This window comes from Anabrus simplex, chromosome 14 (genome assembly GCF_040414725.1).
Source record: "Anabrus simplex isolate iqAnaSimp1 chromosome 14, ASM4041472v1, whole genome shotgun sequence".
Taxonomy (NCBI): Eukaryota; Metazoa; Arthropoda; class Insecta; order Orthoptera; family Tettigoniidae; genus Anabrus; species Anabrus simplex.
The window spans coordinates 21,373,320-21,393,865 of record NC_090278.1 but is presented as its reverse complement, the minus strand read 5'-3'; the positions used below and the strand labels follow the sequence as shown (position 1 = coordinate 21,393,865).

Sequence of the window (20,546 nt, the reverse complement as noted above, 5' to 3'; positions counted from 1 at the left end):
AATATTGTCATACTGTATGTACAATTCTTGTTATATCAGTGTTGTTATGGAGATTCTTCTGTATCTCATCATTACCCCACAACAGCTATTTCCTCCTGATGTTTTAGTTAACAGTGGACTCCCTTTCGTAAGATTTTTCCTGATTTATTGGTGTGTAAAAGATCTTCTTCAGAGGTGAGTTTGCATGGGTTTGATTCCCAGGATCGGCAGCCCTTAAAATCTTTTCCGTGGTTTCTCAAATTTCTCATTAACTAACTCCCCTTCCTTCCTACCACTACCTACCTACCTACCTACCCTTTTCGTTCGATTTGTTAGTGCAGCATTAAATTACAGATTTTTCTTCTTCATTTCCCATTTCCAGTCTTGTGGGTTGAGTTGTTTATCAAGGGCCTTCTCAGTTCTCTCTCTCCACCACTCCTTTTCTTCCTCCAATATTTCTTCTACTTTTACTCCTCTCTTCTCTGAACTCTCCTTCACCGTATCCATCCACCTCTTTCTGGGCATTACCTGGTGTCTTTCTCCTATTATTTTCTCTGTAAATACGCACTTTGGAACTCTAATAATAATAATAATAATAATAATAATAATAATAATAATAATAATAGTAATAATGTTATTTGTTTTACGTCCCACTAACTACTCTTTTACGGTTTTCGGAGACGCCGAGGTGCTGGTATTTAGTCCCGCAGGAGTTCTTGTATGTGCCAGTAAATCTACCGACACGAGGCTGACATATTTGAGCACCTTCAAATACCACCGGACTAAGCCAGGATCGAACCTGCCAAGTTGGGGTCAGAAGGCCAGCGCCTCAACCGTCTGAACCATTCAGCCCAGCTTGGAACTCTATCTTCTTCCATTCTCATCATGTGTCCATACTATTTCAGCTTACTGCTCTCTATCTTGCCATACAGTTCGGGGAATCTAAATCTCTCCCTGATTTCTATGTTTCTGATTTAATCCCTTCATGCCTTCCCTATTATTCCTCTAAGAAATTTCATCTTTGCCTCTTGGATTCTGTTTTTTATCATGTTTTTTTGTTGCTGTCCATGTGCCTGCTGTGTATGTCAAAATTGGTGTGTAATACATTGGGTGCAAAATTTTCTTTTCTTCTTTCATTCCTTTGAGACATCCCAGTTCCAAACTATACTTCTCACACATATGTATAACCCATTGTCTTGTTCAATTCCCTTTCCAATTTGTTAATGTATTTCCCATCTTCTGCAATTGTTCTCCCTGAATATTTAAAGCTTTCCACAACTTCTAATGGTCTACCATTTACTGCAGTATTCCCATACTGTCACATGCTTCCTCAATATCTATAAATATCATCACTAAATCCTGCCTAAACTCCCACCTTTTCTCCATCATGTTCTTTGATTCAACAGACTTAGAAACTTAAAAATTATCTTTACAACGAGTGTGATGTATGGCACCACATTTAGGAGATACATGGATAATAATTGATGCCAAGGAAAACGGCATTGAAGCCTTTGGAATGCCATGTTATCCGAAGTTGTTGAAGATCAATAGAACATGTCTCATATAAAGATGTGGTTAATCAGCTTAATGAGATGAGAATTCGATCCTAAGAAGGAAAATTTTGATGGGACGAATTTCAATCACTACTGATCTAAATGATTGCAAAGAAATTGGAAATTTATTGAACATCTCCCTTGGTAAGTTGTTCCAATCACTAACTCCCCTTCCTATAAATTAATATTTGCCCCAATTTGTCCTCTTAAATTCCAACTTTATCTTCATATTGTGATCTCTCCTACTTTTAAAGACACCATCCAAACTTATTCGGGGCAAATCTGAAGGCACTGAAGCAAAGTGCAAAGGATAAAAATGGGAGAATGATTCCAAGACCTGGTGATCAGGATGATATGCTAATGGAATAGTGACTAAGGTTCAAAACATTTTGTGCAGTTCAATCAGAGTCAATGTACACTGGATTTTAAAAAAGAAAAGTCATCTTGCTGTGGCTACAGTTCCATATAAAAACTGTATCTATATCTATGAATACAACATAAGTTTTCATGTAAAACTATGGGTCCTTTTTCTATGATCTCAATGATATACATGATATAGTTATATCTATATCATCTGTTGGCCAAGCAGGCATCAATTTTTGGTAATGATACAAAGTCTCTCATAGTGCATTGGCACTGCCGGTGGCTCCAGGTAGTCTATACAGTGGCCTCCATGGTATGCACTAGCCATGCGTCTTGGTGGGTGTGCTAAGTACGAACTGAAGAGCACAAATTAGCACACTGGGGAAAAACACTGGCAACCAGGAATGAGTTAGCTGGAAAATTTATAATGTCCAATAACGGACCATTCATATTGGTATTATGATCTCGATATCATCAGATATGTTCAATTAGATTTCCTATGGAAGTGGTCACTCTATTGGAAGTCATGTAAAATTGGAGGTCCTTAGCTCTGATTGTAGTATCAGTCATAGAAAACTTGAGGTCCTGGAGGTATGATCACGATATCAGCAGTCATGTAAAATTTTGGTCTCTTCTGTACGATCATATTATATTGATGGTTATATAAAATTACAAGCTTTTTGCTTAGTCTGCTGAAAAATAACCTCAGTAGCAATGACAGCAATAAAGTAATATACTTTTCTGGCCTGTGTTTCAGTGCAAGTTCATCAGAAGTAGTCAACAACCCCAGTACCATCCAACTACTTCATTTGCAGTGTGGAATGGATGTGGAAGTAAAGATCAAAGAGGAACCAACCTGGCTTGAAGGAACCTTAAGTGCATCACTTGTAAGTCTTATTCCAGGTAACTTTATAGAGATCAGAATTTAACCCTTAGTAGGTGAATAAGTTAGTTTGGGGCATAATTTACTATATGCTTCCCCATTATTAACACCAGCAGTCACCATTTGCTGCATTGGTATCTAGGTTATTGTCTCTGTTTTGTTTGTTGGTCTTGAAATATGACAGCACACTACACAATGCTGCCAACTTTTAGGAACTTTTATTTTGCTATTTGCTTTACGTCGCAATTCAATCAGAATCAATGTACACTGGATTTTAAAAAAGAAAAGTCATCTTGCTGTGGCTACAGTTCCATATAAAAACTGTATCTATATCTATGAATACGGCGACGATGGGATAGGAAAGGCCTAGGAAGTGGAAGGAAGCGACCGTGGCCTTAATTAAGGTACAGCCCCGGCATTTGCCTGGTGTGAAAATAGGAAACCATGGAAAACCATCTTCAGCAGTGTCGACAGTGGGGCTCGAACCCACGATCTCCTGATTACTGGATACTGGCCGCAATTAAGCGACTGCAGCTATCGTGCTCGGTACTTTTAGGAACTGCAAACAACATTATTGATGTACATCTACAGGTCTCGCTAGTGGCAAAATCATTGTTTACGGGACAAGGAAAGGGTTCTGGTGGCTTAAGCCCTCTTCATACAAATTACTCACCTTTTTGGGAGGTATCAGGTGAACATAGCGGTGATAAAAATGAAGGTGATATTGATCAACTTTCTAGAAAACAGCTTTTTGCTAATGCAGAGGCCATCACGACAGCTGTAAGGGATGGTGAATTAAGAGAAGAAAACCTGGTTTGCAGAAATGATATTCCTGGTCCGTAAGAAATACATAATACTGCTTCTGCATCTGGAGACACAGCAGGACCTCACGAAGAGAGGAAATGTGTTATTCCTGAAGAAGCCAACTGGTCGAATGTTGATTTTCCCATGTGCAGTGAAAGTGAATGGGTGTGAAACAGTGGCTACTGGAGAAAGAGATTAGTCTAGTCAAACTGTTCGAACCATTCTTTGATGACGATCTTTTGGAAGCGTTTCAAGAGAATACAAATCTGTATGCTTTCCAGAAGGACTTAGCAAATCAGAATGTTACAGTTGAAGAACTTAAGGTCTTTTTTGTAATACTATTAGTTTCTGGTTAATCTCAGGTCTCCAGGCTTAGAATGTAATGGGAACAGAGTCCAGACTGTCATAACAAAGTCATTGTTAGTGCTATGTTCAGAATCAGATTTCTACAAATTATGACACATTTGCATGTTTTTTTTTACAATAACCACTTAGATGCAGGTGATAAGTCTGTTTAGGTCACACCTTTGTGGAGCGCACTGAACAAAAGGTGGTTTCAGTTTTACCACGGGGACATAAATATTGCAGTAGATGAAGTGATGAATTGAAATAGAAAATATCTATTGGATATTATTATGATAAATGCTAATGTAATTAGTAAGTGTTGTCCAGATATTATTTAATTAGAGCATATAGGGGGGAATTTTAAAGTCTGTATTTCATTTAAGTAGGTTACATTAGCATTTTTTTGCAATGTAAATTCTGATTGCTTGCTTTATATTCAAATATTTACTTTTATTTTTGATGTGTAAAGTTTTTGATCTGTGTTGATGTCTGTGAAATGGTGTGAACTCTCATATATGTGCTTACCGAAGGCTGAATGCCGATTATATCTGATCATGTTTTTGTCTTGTTTGTATCTTTAGTGGAATTTATATTTCATTTGACCTATTTATGTGGTTTTGCAATTAGGGTCTTGGCACTTGAGTTCATAGACTCCTGGCTTTGAGAAAAGGGTCTCTTTTGCTTAGGTTGCACTTGCCGATGTGTAACTGCAGTGTGTTGTTCATTCTAAAGGTTACTTTAAGACCTTGTTTCTTGAAAATATTAATTACTTTGTATGTGTTCTTGTTAACGTTGTTGAGAACCACATATTTTTCCTTGTCATGTGTGGTAATTTCCCAGGGATTTTTCTTATGTTTATCTACTTTGCCTGGAGGGTGGTTGTTTTCTTTCATGATTTGTTTAATGATATTTATCTCTTCGTTGAAATCCTTTGTACTCATTGGTATGGAAATAGCTCTATGTATCATTGCATTCAGTCCTGCTGTTTTGAGTGTATTGGCGGCTCAACCCAATGACGGTAGCGTGCGACTTCTGAATGAGCTTTCTGTATACTTTGTAAGGCAGGTTGACATTATTCCTGCTGATTGTGATGTCTAAATAGTTCATTTTCTTGTTATTTTCTGGCTCCATTATGAACCTGATGGACTTGTGTAAAGCATTTAGTGTGTTTAATAACTGGTGTATTCTAGTGATGTCATCAAATATGCATATGACGTCCTCTACCTATCTGCTCCATTGTAAAAATCCTCTTGAATGCTGACCTGTTAAGAAGATGTTTTTGTTGTTATTCAGACAAGTGTTTGCTATTACAACTGATAATTGTGAGCCCATGGTTAACTCTTCTTTCTGGCAATAGATTTTGTTGTTGATTGCAAAGCAATTTTGATGTAGTGTTATCCTAAGAAGGCTTATAATTTGTTTGGTTTCTTGTAGTGAAGTGTTTTCTTTCAGAAGTTTTCGATAATTTTAATGGATTCATCTATTGGTATGTTGGTGTGCATGTTAGTGATGTCATAAGATATCATTCATCTGCTCTCTGTGATCTTGACCATTTGCAGTCCAAATTTCTGTCACATGTTATGACAGTCTGGTCCAAATTAATTTTCCACATTTTTACCTAGTCAGATTAAACTTAGATCTTTTATTAGTAACTATAATTATAATATTATTTTGATTATTATTACATAAACATGAGTCTAGTGAGTTACTTACATGTTTACACAAAAGTCATCAGTGCAGGAGCGAAAAAATAACACAAAAAGAACTGAAGTGGAGTAATGCAGCTAGGAGGAACCTGCGGTCCTCTAGTTTCCTGACCTGATGAATAACTTAGTCTAGGAGGCTCACTATCATGAAGTGTTACATTCCGGTAAACACTATTGTTGTTTGTATTCCCACTTGTATGTGTGAAAGTATTTTCAGCATCACTGTTACTCAAATGATCAACAATGATATGAGAAGCGCCATCATTGCCGTGTGCCGTATCCCCTCCTCCACCCCGGACCATTACCTTTGTGCGTCTTCTTGCTTTTGTAGCAGACACTGGAACTTCCTATTCTGAATCTTCAGAAACTGCATATGATTATTCCTTGCTTTTAAATGCACAGGTCCCGTCACTGAAATTTCACTTGTAATGCTGGAGTTCACTACACCTTCATCTTTACTTGACAGTTCTCTAAACTCTTCGTCTAATTCAAATAAATATGTTCATTGCTGTCTGAATAAACATGCATACGTATTTCTCTTTCATTCTATTTGCCACTTTTATATCACAAATTCAACTGAGACAATTCGCATTCACAGATATACATGCCTAGTACAACACGTGTGCACACTACTGAATGTAAACAAAACACAGCTGACAGGCCGCGGGTAACCATGACGATGCACGGCTACATATATCTCGTATTATTTCCATGTAGATGAAAGAAGGGCTTCCTTTGTGCACAAAAATTTGCTCTAGAAATATCAGGGATATCGATCGACCGCAATCAGGTCAATGAACTTCAATAAATAACTTCTTAAATAGAACAAAACATAATGTTGAGGTGACCTTGACTTTGGACCAGTTACAATAAACCATGATGTCGAGGTCACCTCAACGTTGGACCGGAAAATGTTAAGTTGATTTACTTCTTTAATTAGTTCTAGGCTGGTTTTAATTGATCAGTCTTCGTTAGGTAAGGTGTTCTATGTAAGAATATGGTCAAGTTGTTTGCTTAAATTGTAACGTGGTGCACCTTTATAATTTATTATTGGTCTAATGGGAATCAAGTTTTTGTGTGTTTTGTGGAGGTCTCTTAGTGTGGGGAGTTTGGGATTTTTGATGGCGAGGCTTTCTTTTTCTTGTTTTGTGAGAATATAGTTTTTTCCCTTTATAACTTATTCTGTTTTGCTTTGTAATTTATTTGTTGGGTCATGTTGTAGTTCTTGAATTCTGTTATTGTTTATGTATTCTATTCTTGGGTGCATAGAAAGAACAGAAGATTTCATCAGCAACAGTGGTTTTGCAGAACTACAACATGACCCTACAAATAAATTTCAAAATGAAAGAAACACACAGTCAAGGAAACTAACTTTATTCTCACAAAACATAAACAAAAAAATCTCATCATCAAAAATCCCAAACTCCACACACTAAGAACCCTCCCCAAAATACACAAAAACTCATGTCCTATTAGAACAATGGTTAATTTTAAATATGTGCCCAGTTATAATTTAAGCAAACAACTGAACCAAATTTTAAAAGAGAGAACTCACTTGAGGAAGACAGATAAATTAAAACCGGCCTAGAACAAATTAAAGAAATAAATAAACTTAAAATAAGAGAGAGCACACATCTCTAACCTGTACACCAACATGCCAATAGATGAATCCATTAAAATTATCAAAATTTGTCTTAAGGAAAACACTTCACTATAAGAAACCAAAGCCTTTTTGAACAATGCTACACCAAAATTGCTTTGCATTCAACAACAAAATGTGTTGCCCAAGGGAAGGGTTAGGCATGGACTCACCATTATAGGGTATAATAGAAAGCAACCTTCTGAATAACTTCAAAAACATCTTCTGAACCTCTCAGCGTTTAAAAGAAATCTTACACTGGAGCAGATATGTAGATGACATCATACGCATGTATGATAATATCATTACTACAGTAATGCCCAACAGTTATTAAACACACTAAATTCTGTGCACAAGTCCATCAGGTTCGCAATGGAGCCAGAATGTAACAAGATAATAAAATATTTAGACATAGCAATCATCAGGAATAATGACAACCTATCTTAAAAGTATACAGAAAGCCCCTTTCAGGCATCACACACTATTGACAACAAGTCGAACCACCCATACACACTCAAAATTGCAGCATTGAATACAGAGCTATTTCCATACCAATGAGTACAATGGACTTCAATGAAGAGATGCAAATCATTAAACAAATCACAAAAATCACCCTCCAGGCATTGTATAAACATAACAAAAATCTCAGGGAAGCTACCACACATGACAAGAAAAAATACATGGTTCTCATCTACATTAACAAGAACACATACAAAGTAGTTGATATTTTCAAGAAGCAAGGTTTTAAAGTAGCCTTTAGAATGAACATTACACTGCAGAGACACAACAGCAAGTGCAATCTAAACAAGAAGACCATCTCTCAAATTCAGGAGTCTTTGAACTCAAGTGCCGAGAACTTAACTGCCATGCCACGCATATAAGTTGAACGAAACATAACTTCCAGACAAGATACATAGAGCACAAAAATATGATCAGATATAATTGGCATTCAGCATTTGTAGAGCACATATAAGACAGTACAAACCATTTCACAGACATCAACAGGGATCTACAAATTTTATGTATCAAAAATAAAAATAAATATTTGAATGTAAAAGAAGCAATCAAAATCTACATCACAATAAATGCTAACTTAATCAACCTAAATGAACATACACACTTAAAAACTCCATGATATTCGGTCTACTCACATAATACGATGATTCGGGCAAAAGTCATGGCAACTATTTTTTTTCTTGTAGATATGTGAACGGAGCACAACCGTTAACACCTTTCCCTTTCGTCTGTATATGTCACATTTTCCGACCGGACTGGTATCTTCAAGAAAAAAATTAGTTGCCATGCCTTTTGCTCCAACCCTCATATCTGGACAGCGCTTACTCCTTAAATTAGCATTTATCATAATAATACCCAATAGATGTTCTCTATTTCAGTTCTATGCTTTATTTACCTAAAATTATTAACTTGCATTCATCCATATTACATAAAAGTACATTATAACATGAAGTAGGTTAATAACTCTTCCCCTCTGCAGGATTAAAAGAAGGTTTGACAATGTTTCACCCGCTCCACCCTATTTCCCCCTCTCCTCTTCATGGTACAGTATACTAGATTTTAATATCCAATAGGAGGGATCCACAATGCTCCCCACACCACTCCCATGCTTCACCTTCACTCTCTGTGAGCAGTGTGCTGTGCCCATATCTTTCCATTTGTCTCTCCATGACCAATGGTCTGAAATAGTGTTTGGTGACAATGGACTTAGCATTGGCAGTCTAGATAAGTATAGAAGTTTTTCTTTATATTAATACTTGCAAAAATACTATTTGTTAATACTGGTTCACATTATCACTAAATTCTCTACCTTTGACAAGTTTACACAACATGAACAATGCTGTACATACAAGGTCTACAATGGAAAATATGGCTTTATACTTAATAACCTCCCCGTTTTGTGCATTGTTTTTCTTCCTTTCCTTAGATTGGCTACTGTTCGCTTTCTTCTAATTGAATGGGTTTTTATATTTTAATTCTCTTTGATTAGTAAATTAACTTATATTAGAAAGTAAGCTCTTTATCACAGTCCTTCCTACACCCCTTTAGTGCCGACAAGGTTTTATGAATCCAACTAAGAAATTTAAAGGTCTCGATGTAGATCATGAAGGAGCTTCTGAAACTGCAGATGTACACTCCAATACTCTTGGCTCACCAGCAATGTTCTTCTCATCCTCACAGTTCTTTACAGAACACTGCATAACATCCTTGTATTAGTAAAACATTTAATTTGTAGTTGGTTTGTGTTTGACAAACATCACATCTTTCCCAGGTATGCGACTGTGATAAGCCTGCTTCTTTCATTTCTTTTTTTAAATTTTTACACTCGGAAGCACTGAAATGCTGTTTGAAACAAAACTATCTCAATGCATTATGTAGCCCCTGCGAGCTCTGCAAAACCAGAGTAGAAAATGTGATTAAAATATTTCAAGGGTTTTTAATCTGTCTGTAAACAAACTCTATGCTGAGAACATCGAATTAATTTTTCTCACTATATGGCAAAATATTTAGAACAGTTTTTACAGTAAGGAAGTGGTTCAAATAACCTCTGTGATTTGATTGACATAATTGGACATATGAGAACAGTTAATACGATTTAGTGTTTATATCTGTGGCAGCTTCCTTCCAAAATTATTTTGAGATCGCTTAATTCCATCTCTGGTGGGATATCTTCTGGTATGGCTAGAAAATGTTTCTCACTTTATATTTGGTTCTCAGGCCCGTCCTAACTCTGACTTAAGGTGTGAGCGAGGGTAGTAACACCATTCTCAGTACAGCGTTGGTTTAAAAAATCCTGTGCTGGTAGAAATCTTCCTTAAACATCAGTGAAAGTTTGAAAGTAACTATAATACTATGTATAACGAATTTTCATGCTCTTTTGTTGGTGGCAATATTTGTAGATGTGTGTTATGTGCATACCTAATATATCTTATTTCCCACAGGAAAATATTGAACATGTGTCAGAAATGATACCTCTGAAAAAAGAAGCCAAATCAGAATTAACAGAGCCAGGACCAACACAGGAAAACTCATTTGAGGTAATGCACATAATTTGATAAGCCATTGTCAGATAGTGAAAATAGTTAGAAAATAGCTCAACAGATATCAATGGTTGACCCTTCATTCCTATGCCTACTATTGATAGTCCTGTGGAAGATACACATTTTTATGAGATTGTCTGTTTACTTACCTAATTTTCACTTTTCCCTCAAGTTGTCCCTAGATCTTGTGTTATGTATCATGTAGCATTTGGGATAGCTCCAAAGACTTCTACTGTATATCATTTGGGAGCTGGTGTCATTGCTACTAATACTTTTGACTTTGTAAATATTTTCGAACATGGAGTTGCTATAAAATACATTTCTTTGTTACTGTTCCTGGGTATTTTACTAGTTGCGTCCAAATGAAACACTTTTGTAATGTTATTGGTTATATTAATTATTGATTTCTAGATATGTTTACAATTACTTGTAGATACAAGTAGCAGGTGATATTCTTGCTTGCTGTGAGCTTACACTTGTATACTACATGCATTTTAAAAATCTCATGGCAAGCAAAAAACATTCTTGTTCTTGCTAATGTGGTCTGTGGTGTTAATAGTCTATTGTGACTTATAATATTACTTAAATTTGCAATAAATTAATAAGCCCTTCCAGAGTGATCTTGCCTTTCCCTTTCAAATGTAGTAAAGGACAGTGTTTGTGAATAGGTCTTGCATGTTCACCGTTACGCACTGGAACATTTGTTGCATGAATTAATCTCTCACTACCAGGATACATATATGATTACTGCCATCATCCACTGCATAGCGTGTGTGTCATCTTCTATTGGTGTGACTATGTTGCTATGGGGTATTTAATTGCCGATTTATTGTGATGTAATGATGATCTCCTTCGGGAGTTGTGGTTTAGCTGCTGAATATGTAACCATTTGGGCAAGGTGGTGATGGGAGAGGAAGTACAGTCATGATCAGGGAGTGTACTAAATTGTTCACCTAGAAGGAAATGGCGTGTAGTAGGGTATGGAGTGTGAAAAGGGTCATCATTTAACTTTAGTGAGGGGACATGAGTATGTGTTGTAAGAGTGGTCTATTCTTTGTTGGTGAAGCGATAAGAATCCATCACTCTTCTGAGGTGACAACTGCTTCCCAAATTCAAACAAAGTGTGGTGCTGCAGGAGGGAAAAAATACATCAGTCCCATGCCTGCAGATGCAGTGAAGAGTTGTTTTACCTCAGGGTTGTTTTGCGGAAAGTACTCCGAAGTAGTTTGTGCCGTTATCGCTGTAAATGTTCAGGGGTTGACCTCTATGGTAACTATGTCAAGAAAGAGAGGCATGAAATGTAGTTGTGGTGAGATCTGGTATCATGTCTCTGTAGAGAGACTTGGTAGCTGCATAGACTGGTCTTGTTTGATCTCGTGCCAATTGTTATGCGAATTTGGCCAGCATAGTCTATTCTAGTTTTAAGGAATGGGTACATCAGGGATACATGCTCCCTTTGTGTTTTTTGCATTAATTGTTCAGATGTATCTGTATTCAATTTACAACACTTGGGACATGCATAAATGTGGCATTTTTACTGTCGTCCTTGGTTAAAATTCAAAACTTGTCTGCCAGAGTTGTGATGAAGAATTGAGTGCCCGGATGAAGTGCTCGAAGGTGTTCCGCCATCTTAATTGGATTTGTGAGATGATGATATTTATACAGAATGATGTAATGTTTGTACGCCTCTAGAATTAGGATATTGTGCAGTTGTGCACCGACAAGAAAATTGCCTTTTTGATGTATGATTGAACTTATAGTCTTAAGAGTTTATAATTTCCGACACAACATTAATGCAACATTTGGCAGCAGGATTCAACTCAAATATGAACATCGGACTTGAAATTCTGTCAAGATCCTAAGGATTCGGCAGGCTGGGAACTAGAGTTCAAGTTTTCAGGAGCTAAATCTTAAAATAATGAGATTACCTTTACACATTCACACTCTTGCCTTCTCCTGTATTGAATGAAAAGGCACACATTATATATTTACATATATACAATTAAGAATCATGAAACTCTTTGTACAGATACACTTTCTAGCTCTTGTTTAGATAGTCCTTCTCAAGTCGCTGACTGTCCTGTTCAATTGCAATCTATAATACAGTAAGTTTGTACCATACAAAAATGGTGGTTACTTAGCTTTTGATTGAAGATTTCTTCAATCTTCGGCATCGTCTTCTGTCTTGAATTCTTCTCTGTGCCCACGATTCCATATTCTCGTTTAGCTCTCACGGATGTGTAGCTCTGGGATTTGAACACAACACCGTCATTCTCTGTCCTTGAACAGAATAGTCATTTCCCATACAGTTCTGCCTACAAGGTTTGGTTTACTGATAGGACAGGCTCACTATGACACTTGGCCCTCCTGTCAAACAGTTCGATGTTCGTGTTGTTGCAGCTCAAGTCTTTGCACTAGCAGCCTGCTATTTATGCTGTACACAGTGCTTCCCTCACTGCCTTGCATAACTCGACACAGTTTCTAGACTGTTTGCTAAGCCACATTTAACTAGATCTGCGGCTCACTGCTACATACATAACCTACTATGGCTCATAGCCATACACACATTACTTGTACTGAAGCTAGGCAGTTTCTCTCCCTCGTGGCGCTCAGCCACAAACACAAGTAGTTATCACAGTAGTCAGTCTCCCTTTGTAATATACAGTCACATACATGTTGTTAGCACGGCAGTCTGTCAGATTCTCTCCGATCTGCCGAAGTGTCATTCCCTACATGTTACGTTCGACTTTTCTTGAAGCTTTTCTTTCTCTACTCCTGTAGAAGTAAGACTTTTTAAGTCTGATTCGTTCACGATTTCTGCCCACTAACTAAAGGGGTGTGTCATAGAATTCACTCGAACAATTTTGCTTCTTGCTGCGTCAACAATCAACACGATATATGCTTCGATTGACTTCTAGAAACACTTACAGAACTTCTTTTGCATTCTCTGATTTACACTGACGCCATGTAGCTGAACGTTGCCCAATGTTAACATAAACCCACTTCCTGTTGCACCAGCTTGCTTCAAGTAAAACTTGTGTGAAGTCTTATGCTTTGAATACCTATAACACTCTTCCACTTAATAAAATTATCACTCAATATTTTGAAACACTATAATTTCTTGCCACTGTTACATGTGATAAAAACTATATCAGTACTCAATATCCTTTGTCTCAGAGGTCATAGATTTGAGACTGGCTTGAGTCCGTTCACTCGGCATGGAGACATGAAAGGGGCGTGTTGCGACACATGTTCGTGACAATTCACTCCATAGGTTGTTTACAAAAATTTGAGATAAATGACGTACAATATGCAGCTATTCTCTGTACCCTGCTAACATGTTGCGTGCCAGACCGATATTCATGGGATTTCTGTCTAGTGCTGTGGGCTAATAACATCAAGTTACTCCCTGGTGCTGAAATGTTCACAGGCTTTACCAAGCAAGTAATTGCTGAAATGAGGATATATTTTTGATATATGAAGTTAAATTATTTTGGATATTAGATCAAATATTACATACACACGCTCCTATATGGAGTCGCACTTATACAGTAGTTATTGACCTAGCGTTATATGTCACTGATTATGAGAGACTTATTAGCTTTTTCATACTCGAGCCATACAAATGTAAGATCTCCGATTTTAGATTAGGAAATAATTGTAAATGACGACCTCACAATTTAAGGTTGGAAAATTTTGGTATAAAAGTTTGTTGTATAAAGTAGTGAAAATAACGTGAATTTTGTAAATTAGAATCTAAGAGTATGATATTATAAGAATAATGTGTAGTGAGGGAATATTGAATATGTATATAATTATGTTTGTACAACTTATAATTTGCGCAAGTGAACCAAGCAATTATGATGATGCAAAATGGGTATCCAGTTACTGTGTAATTGAAAATGGTTGAAGACAGTTGAAATCGGTCAAAAGTGCTGCTACAGGTGGCTTGGAAACCCAGAGCACAGTGGGGAAGTGTATGCTGAAGATTGCAATTAAGCAATGTGGATGGATGTGTGAGATCGCTGTTTGCTCTATACTGGGCTCAAAATCACTGCAACTATATATTTCATCTACATCATCATTGTGTAACGTGTTCAGTATATCGTCCAGACTATCTGCACTAAGTCTTCTACTGCTCGATTTGCTCATAATGACTTAAAGAGAAGGGAAACTCACAGCCCTGCACACCTACATAAACAATCCATGCACAAAATAGACAGGCACAATGTCACCTTAAAAAGCACTCTTCACGTACCCATATGGGGTTACACCAAAACAGGAATTGATGAATGTAAGGTGGACTATGTACTTGCATAAATAGGCGGCCAGCAGTTGGTAGGAAGATACTTTATACAACATCGAAACCACACTTACTACAGTTAATTATGTCTAGACCTTCCTTGTCAGTAAAATTCAAAAATGTATTGTATTCCTAAATGATCAACTACGTTTGTACACACAAGTACATGTTTAGAGAAATTTAAAATTCTCTTCTTCAGATTCTGGATAAAATCACATGCATTTGAAGACCTTATTTAACATTATTTTACGTTCTAACAGATTGCGGTAAAATGACAATAAGTTATAACAGCATTTATTAAAAGTTCACATATGAAAATCTTTAATGTTATGTCCAAATTTTATAAAACATTTGTGTGTGGTACATTAAAATTTAGCTGGTTGACTTCTGATCTGAAATATTTCTGTGTGGTATTACTTGTGATCTTTCATAGTCTCACCGCCGTGATTGGGTGTAAAGTTTTTGTGCTTAGTGTTGATACCGTCTGCTTATCCAGTACAACATCTTAACAGAAAATAATTCTATTAGCCAGGTAGTTTATTAGACCAGTTAAATAATATAGATACATGTGTCAAGTTTTCAATTTAAAAGGAGGAGAACAAAAGTTTGAATTACTTAGATGTAAAAATAACTAGAAATATTGAAAATCTTATATACCAAGCATACAGGTAACCCACACAAACAGATAACATAATTAACAACATTTCTAACCACTCAGGACAGCACATGAAGGTAGTATGCTATAGCATGATTATTAGAGCCATTAACATACCATTAGAGAAAACTTAATTCAATAACAAAATGAATATCATATATTGCATTGCCAAAAGAAATGGTTACTCCAAAAATTATGTAAATAGGATCATGGTGAAGATCGTGGTTAAAACTACAACTCTCCTCATAACAAGAGAGAAAAGATGAAATTTGTGGGTTACTTATATCAATAGGCACTCATATAGTCTTGCCAAACTGTTTCCAAAATATAATAATGTGTCTCTTAGGACTAATAACAAAAATGATAAAATCCTGTGCTATTCTGACAGCAAGAACACATGCAGTACTTATAGTAAATTGGGAGTGTATAGATTGATATGCCAAGAATGCCAGAAAATGTATGTGGAGCAGTCAGTTAGAAATGTAGCAGTGTGCTACGAAGAGCAAATCAGTGCAAGAAGTTATGCTAGATACTCTGCCATGTGTGAACATATGCATGGTAGTAATCACCAGTTCACGAACATCAAAAGAGCTATGGTTCTGCTACATCCTTTAAATAGGTTAAGCATAAACAGATGGTTGTTCCCGAGAAGTTGGAAATTTATAAATTGCAGAAGCTTGCCAGGGAAAATAGTCCAAACAAACACTTGGCAGGTGATAATCAGTTATTTTGACTAGCAAACCAATACTCTAGAAAGAAGCGGAAAGAGAAAGGGCAATAAGAAGGGGACAGTTAAGAAAAGCGCAAGTGGCCTGTAAAGGTCAACTCTCCTCCTATGCTGCACACTACACCCACTTGACCCCTCCATATGTTCAACCCACCAGCTAGACAGTCTGCCAGTTGAGCACATAGTGCCCACAAACTTGCAAGGCCTTTGCATCCAAAGTAAGTCATTTTTAATTTCGGTGTTGGCTTCTCATTTCAACATGTTGCCTTTAGAAACATTACATTTTATTTTTATTTTTCTTACAGACAAATGGAGAGTCCAATTTAACCTGTCAGGCTTGATCTACAAATAATATAATTATTTTCTCTTAAGATATTTTATTGGTTAAGCAGACGATGTCAACACTAAGCATAACAACTTGGGACCCAAGAAGGGTGGTGGGACTATGAAAGAACATAAATAATGCCACACCAAAATACTATAGATCAACAGCCAACCAGCTCAGTTTTAACATAACACATACAAATGTTTTAAAGAATTTGGGTATAACATGAAATATTTTCAGTTTTGAAGTTTTAATAAGTGTTGGTGTAACTGATTGTCATTTTATCCGCATTCTGCTAAGACATAAAATGATGTTAAATAACGTCTTTATATACTAGTTGCGTCTGAATACACTATACTACAATTCATTAGTTAGACTTCTAACCTTAGGGATGAGGTTAACTTCCGAAAGTAACCATTGGAATATGACCCCTACAGAGCGCATCTGCAGGTGTTGGATAGGGGCCCCTCTCCAGGGGTCAAATATATGGAGGGCCCTTGCCCTGGGTTAAGGTTGAAGTCCTCAGCAGCATCAAAGGCAGCAAAGATGAACTTCAGTATGGTGGAGATGGCAGAAGGGGCAAATCCATAGCACCTGTACTCCAGAGGAGCGGCTACGAAAGGCTCCTGCCTCCATGTTAGGGGTGGCCTAATTTTGAACCTGGCAGTGGGCATAAAATGCCTTTGGGTGTGGCGAGCCCATTGTAACAACAGCCTACATGGATAAAGCAGATATGGTGTCTCAGAAATTTTAGGCCATCCCCTGCTAAAACCAATGCACAGCTGTTTGGGTGCTGGGGGAACTGTGAGAAATGGGCAACCAGCACCAAACTACATTAAGATTGTGACAGTAAATGTCCTGAAACTGACGCGAAAGACAGACGAACTGGTTGACTACATGAAAGAAAAAGATATAGCCATATTCATTGTCATGTCTTCGAAAGGTGGTTTTTATTAATATAACAACTTTCTTATTCTGAAAACTTGCCGGGTGGTGCTAGCCTTGAAAATGTTAACTGTTCATGTCCCTCGCTCCTGACCAATAAGAGAAAAGGAATGGATCCCCACATGGCCATGCATTTATGAGCTAAAGGCGACTTGGTAATTTCAATTTTAACTCCATTTATGCTTAAATATATAGGTACAATATGCTGTAGATGAAAAATTTCTTTAACCCTCAAAGGGCTATCATCTTGCTACGAGACAATTCGTAAAATCGTTGTAACAATTCCTACAATCGGTATAACAGTCGATTTTACGAATATTCTCGCTGTAAAATTCAATTCTCTATCTGGTGGGCAGTGCAAGTAGGTCTTTAGTTGGGGAAGGAATGCAGTAAGCGGCGATCTTGTCAGATGTGAACTAGTCTTTGTTTACGTCTACTCAAACTGTCCAGTCGCTTCGAGCGTTTGAAGTTTATCATTTGATAGCCAATTTAATTGTGTGCCTGATTTACTCTATTTTAATTGGTTAATTTTAGTTTAGTTATTAATAAAACGTAAACATGAGTGAACTAATGGGTTCAAGTGCAATTACAGAAGCATTGGAGAACCTTGGGAGTGATGAAAGTGAAGACGACATTGCTAATGTAGAAGATTTTCGTGTTGATTTATCATTAGAAGACATTTCTTCTAGAAGTAGGGAAGAATATGGCTCTAATTTAGATACCTGGGACTATAGTAATGCGTCAAGTAGTGATGCGGACAATCCAAACATGCTAACCCTCTCAGGCAATGCCTGAAGTAGTGATGCAGACAATCCAAACATGCTAACCCTCTCAGGCACGTCTAGACCTAATGACCCACCCCAACAGACTCTCTGCGAGTCTTTTTACCCGTGACTTTTTAATTATTCATTGAAGATTTTAATGTTATATATCATTGTGTTTGTAATGGCATTAATGCTGGGGCTGTACCTTAATTAAGGCCACGGCTGCTTTCTTCCCACTCCTAGCCCTTCCCTGTCCCATCGTCGCCATAAGACCTATCTGTGTCGGAGCGACGTAAAGCAAGTAAAAAAAAAAAAAAAGTAATGGAATTTGGCACATTTTGAATATTTTTGAATTTAATTTCTGCTAATGTAGTGCTTGTGACCAACCATGAAATTTGGAATATCTGTTGATTAGTTTTTTAGAATATGACTAAACATCCATTATACTGGATACTTGTAAGTAAAAATTTGTACTCTTCTCTAATTCTTCTTGAACAAATTGATATAAAATATGCCATATGTAGTTACAAATTGGTATTTATCGTAATTTTTTAAAATGTATCTCCATGCTGCCTTAAGAATGCTCAGCACTTAAAAGTGAAATGATCAGCACTTAGAGGGTTAAGCACTATATACTACTGTATAAATGATACAGAAGTATTAAAAATGTATTATTTTGATATATTGATGTGTTGTTAAATTAGTAAAATTGGTTAGTAGAAATCCTATTTCTGGTGCGAAAATCTCATTTTCAATACAAATTGTTGTTTAGAACTGAAAAAAGTAAAGCTATCTGTAGATTATACAGTGCTTATGCATTATCTTTCTACATTATTAACAGTTAAGTTTTCTGAGTTGCCCAGCTATATTTCAGCTGTTAATTTTAATACTATAATTGGCTTTACAGTAAAATAATGACTATCAATAAATTTACTATTTGTTAATTGATCATTCACCGAAGTGCCATTTAAATGGGTTTGATCCAACCCAATCTCCTCCCTTTTGAGATAAATTGAGCCATGTGCGCTTCTCTATGCCCAGATATTTTTGATCCATTATTCCCTGTTACAACATCTTTCCTGCAATTTACTGGTGTTTTCTTACAATTCTCTGAGTATTAGCTTCAAAATATTTCATGAGACCAATCTGGACGACGGTTTAACTTAAAACAAGTGTATGCTTCATTTCTTAATACGGATAGATCAGTGTTGATATTGCACAGTCAAATTTCATAGAACTCTTGTGATAAAATTTGTTCTTGATTGTTGTCTCTTTTTCTCTGTCCCACAGTGGGAGGATTTGTTTGTTGTAGTGTGTTATACTGAATGTTCACAGTGTCAACAAATGTTAGTTGAAATGAATTTTGTTGAGTGTTTTACACCAACTGGTGTTCTGTAAGGATCAACTTGCGTTAGCTTGATCACCTCAGGAATCATGTCTTTGGTGGATTTTCTGAGTAGGGTCCTTGTGTGGGGAACTTCAGACAGAGCTGCAAGAATATAAGCATAAACTAGGAAGCATAGTGTATCATAATTTCAATGCCGATATGCTTGATTGTCCTTTTAAAGAGATACTGGGTGACCACATACAGGGAAGCCGTGAAGAAGTAATGGCTACCACAATCATAGAACCGAAGAGCATTGGTAGGCAGCCCAATTTGACTTCAAGGGAGGAAAGCAAGCTCTGCATGGAATTGCTGCCTTCCTTGATCTTGAAATGGCTTTCGACTTTGTTCCACACTGTGCGATCTGGTCTTCACTTGTGACAGTGTTATACCAGAAATGCTTCTAATTTGGATCAAGATGCTATACACAGACAACAGAGGTTGTGTACGTTGCACTCTCAGCGTAGAGAGCTTCTCAGTGCAACTTGGTGTACACCAAGGCTCTGCTCTGTCCCCATTGCCCTTTGTCCTCAGCATGGGCACAGTCACATGGGATCAGTAAAGGAGTGTTCCTAGGACTCTCTTATATGCAGATGATGTTGCACTTGTTGATAGATCCAGAACAGAACTGCTTCTTCAAGGTGAAGATTGGAATATCTGTCTCTCAAAACACGTCCTTATATTGAACGTAAAGAAGAGTGAATACCTGGACTCATCCAAACCATCTAATGGCTCCATCCAAGTCGATTCAGGTACCTAGGGTCTCGCCCACAGTCTGATGGTGATGTAGTTGTTGAAGTGCGAATTATGGTAATGTCAGCATGGATGACATGAAGAAGTCACAAGCATACTCTGTGGCAGAAGGATTCACTACTTCTGAAGTCCAGAGTATAGTGCATGGTAGAATGTCATGTTGCTCTGTGTACAGTGTTGAATGCCAACAGACTAAGAAAGGTATGGATTACCAATTATGCAACATGGGAATGTGTATACTCCATTAGTCGATGGGTATGGCAGTCCTGCATCATGTAAAAAAGATACCATTCGCCAACAAATATGCATTGCACCCATAACTTGTGAGGCGTAGGGCGTGTCTCCAATGGAATGGTCATGTC

At 37.1% G+C, this 20,546-nt stretch overlaps 1 protein-coding gene across 1 annotated transcript in view; it reads left to right on the top strand.

Moving 5' to 3' along the window:
* The first annotated feature begins 2,238 nt into the window (after window positions 1-2,238).
* Window positions 2,239-20,546, top strand: part of LOC136885792 (zinc finger protein 567) — a 103,989-nt gene continuing 85,681 nt past the window's right edge. Inside the window, exons 1-3 of the mRNA XM_067158525.2 lie at window positions 2,239-2,486; window positions 2,653-2,782; window positions 10,230-10,325. Of these exons, the coding sequence (XP_067014626.2) occupies window positions 2,717-2,782; window positions 10,230-10,325 (162 nt within the window). The 5' untranslated portion in view covers window positions 2,239-2,486; window positions 2,653-2,716. The remainder of the gene's footprint in view (window positions 2,487-2,652; window positions 2,783-10,229; window positions 10,326-20,546) is intronic.